The sequence below is a fragment of the Montipora capricornis genome, chromosome 8 (genome assembly GCF_036669925.1).
Source record: "Montipora capricornis isolate CH-2021 chromosome 8, ASM3666992v2, whole genome shotgun sequence".
In the NCBI taxonomy this organism is placed as follows: domain Eukaryota; kingdom Metazoa; phylum Cnidaria; class Anthozoa; order Scleractinia; family Acroporidae; genus Montipora; species Montipora capricornis.
Genome location: NC_090890.1, coordinates 4,852,514 through 4,854,878, shown reverse-complemented (window position 1 = coordinate 4,854,878; position 2,365 = coordinate 4,852,514). Strand labels below are relative to the sequence as shown.

Genomic DNA, 2,365 nt, shown 5'->3' with positions numbered 1-2,365 from the left:
TCCATAGATTTAGTGGCAGTTCTAGTCTTTGTCAAGGCTGCCAACTGAAAAGAAACCCCTTCAGGGATACATTTCTTTAATCTGAGGTCAATAGCCCAAAGGTCAGATTGTCTCTTGGAAGCCGAGAGGGCTAAAAGCATCGCACATTTCTTTGTAAGAAAACTGACTGTGAGATCGCTATCTGAGGGAAGACCCTACAAATACATTGTGACTAAACCAACATCCCAAGTCCCAGAGTACTTGGGTTGAGGAGGGCGTGAGTTGAAGACCCCTTTCATAAACTTGCATACCAAAGGGTGTTGGCCTACTGGGCACCCTTCCACTTGAGGTATGGTAGAACTTATTGCAGATCTATAAGTATTCAGGGTTGAATAAAAGGAAAATCATATCTACAGCACTTACCTTGGAACCTGAGTTGGTTTGTTGGGGGCCGTTTGAGTTGAAGTTTTCTTCCTGAAATTCTTGTAACGGGATTCAATGATCTGGATAATCCCTTGCCGGTTCCCTGTTTCCCGGAAGGGAGCCTTCTGAAAAGGCTGGTGCTCATGGGAAGAAAGGTTCCTGGACTTGGTAGAGCCAGACAATTATTTGAGTGAATTCGTTCTGGCCTGTTTGTATGGATTCTTGGATTTGTTGGGGTTTGAGTTCTTTTTGGACTGGACTGCCTTAGTTACCTTTTCTGCCAGGTCGCCTACAAAGTTAAGCTCAGATAAGTAACTTTCCCCTAAAAGGTATGTCTGCATGGGATCAGATTTTTTTTTTTTAATTCATAAGGGAAGCATGTGATAACTGGATGGCAGAAACAGAGCACGAAATAACTCCAGCTGGTCGAATTAAGGCACCTTCAAGGTGCAGCTGTGTCAAAAGAATTTTATCAGCCTGGGAAAGTCTCCCATATGACATAATAAGTGATGGAAAGCAGGAGTTTACAGAAAGGGCCTCAGCATTTTTTCAAAGCGCTGGAACAATGCACTCCTGTAAATGAAAATGACCCCTTTGCAAATTTGGAGCCAGATATCTACAAAGAAGAACTTAATTAAATTGTGGTTTACGAAGATTAGCATGTACCTGTAATTAAAACTTAAATATTTAATTTGCACACATTGGCTGATACAAACAAGGAGGACGTTGGCGACATTGCCGTTTATAGACTTAAAACTTTGCACTCATTTCATTTACTACTTGTCCTACATCATTCATATATTGTTTATGTGCTGTTTTGTTAGTAATACAGATCTTGATTGCAACATGGTACACGTGCCACATGTACGGTACCATAATACTGTAATTTTGGGTAATCCAGGGAGAAATTGTCCAGCACTGACAAACTGCCCTTAGTTTCCAAGGATCAGTAAAAATTGCAGAAAATTGCATTTCATTAATAAATGCCAGACCCTGATTAAACGCCGGCCTCAAAAAAATGCCTGGTAATAACTGCAGATTTTTAAGTGAACACCGGGGGCGTTTAATCGAGAAAATATGGTAAATCCAGAAGTGAGGTGGTGATTGGTTTTATTTAAGTTTCCAAAGGGTCAGCTTGAAAATCTAGTTATGACAATTGAAAAACTGTTACTCACTAAATTGATAGATCTTTCTTGAGGAAACTTGTCAATAGGTTAACGGTTAATTTCTCAAAGAGTTTCTTGGAATTTAAAAGTAGGTATTCTTTTGTCCAAGAGGCTTTTGTAAGTGATCACTGGCTAACTAAGGTAGAACTTCATTGTTGCTTAGAATCCAATTGTTATTTCCAAAAGCAATTATTACTTTCCAGTACCTTCCAATCAGGGTTACAACATAAGCATTTACTTATTCCTTCTATTTTTGTTCCTTTCTCCTTAATTTGTTGTTGACTACTTTTAGATTATTTTTTACCGTGGATAGTTAAGAGACTTTTACAATGAGTGCTTACAGCCAACTACAGCCCCTTCAAGGAATCTATCTTCTTAATTTGGATGAAAGTACAGTATTTTGTCCAAGTGATAATTAATTTTCTGAAAATAGGTAGCAACACTTTATAGCAGAAAGGGTTTTATTTGAAATTTTGAGCTGTGTTAAATTATTAGTTTCTTTGTATGTTTTCATTCTTCTCAGGTGTGATAACTGGAGTCATTTTGATGAGATGGACGAGTAACTGTTTTTCCTTATTATTTGCTAGGATGGCGTCTGCACCTTCCTCTGGGTAAGTAGGCTGATAAAAAGTTTTGCTCTGATGTAAGGCTAATGCTTGAAACTTTAGCTTCATTAAAATATCTCTTCATGGTGGAAATTTTACCCTTACCAGCTTGTTTGTTACCAAATTTTAGTGTTTCAATTCCCCACCGATGCGCAGCCACAGTTTCTTTAGAAACTAACCTTTCATTCGTGA

General features: G+C 38.4%; 1 protein-coding gene across 1 annotated transcript in view; it reads left to right on the top strand.

Moving 5' to 3' along the window:
* Positions 1 to 2,095: 2,095 nt before the first annotated feature.
* The window catches only part of LOC138060132 (uncharacterized), a 15,230-nt gene continuing 14,960 nt past the window's right edge, over positions 2,096 to 2,365 (top strand). The window contains exon 1 of the mRNA XM_068905846.1: positions 2,096 to 2,179. Coding sequence (XP_068761947.1) covers positions 2,115 to 2,179 — 65 coding nt within the window. The 5' untranslated portion in view covers positions 2,096 to 2,114. The remainder of the gene's footprint in view (positions 2,180 to 2,365) is intronic.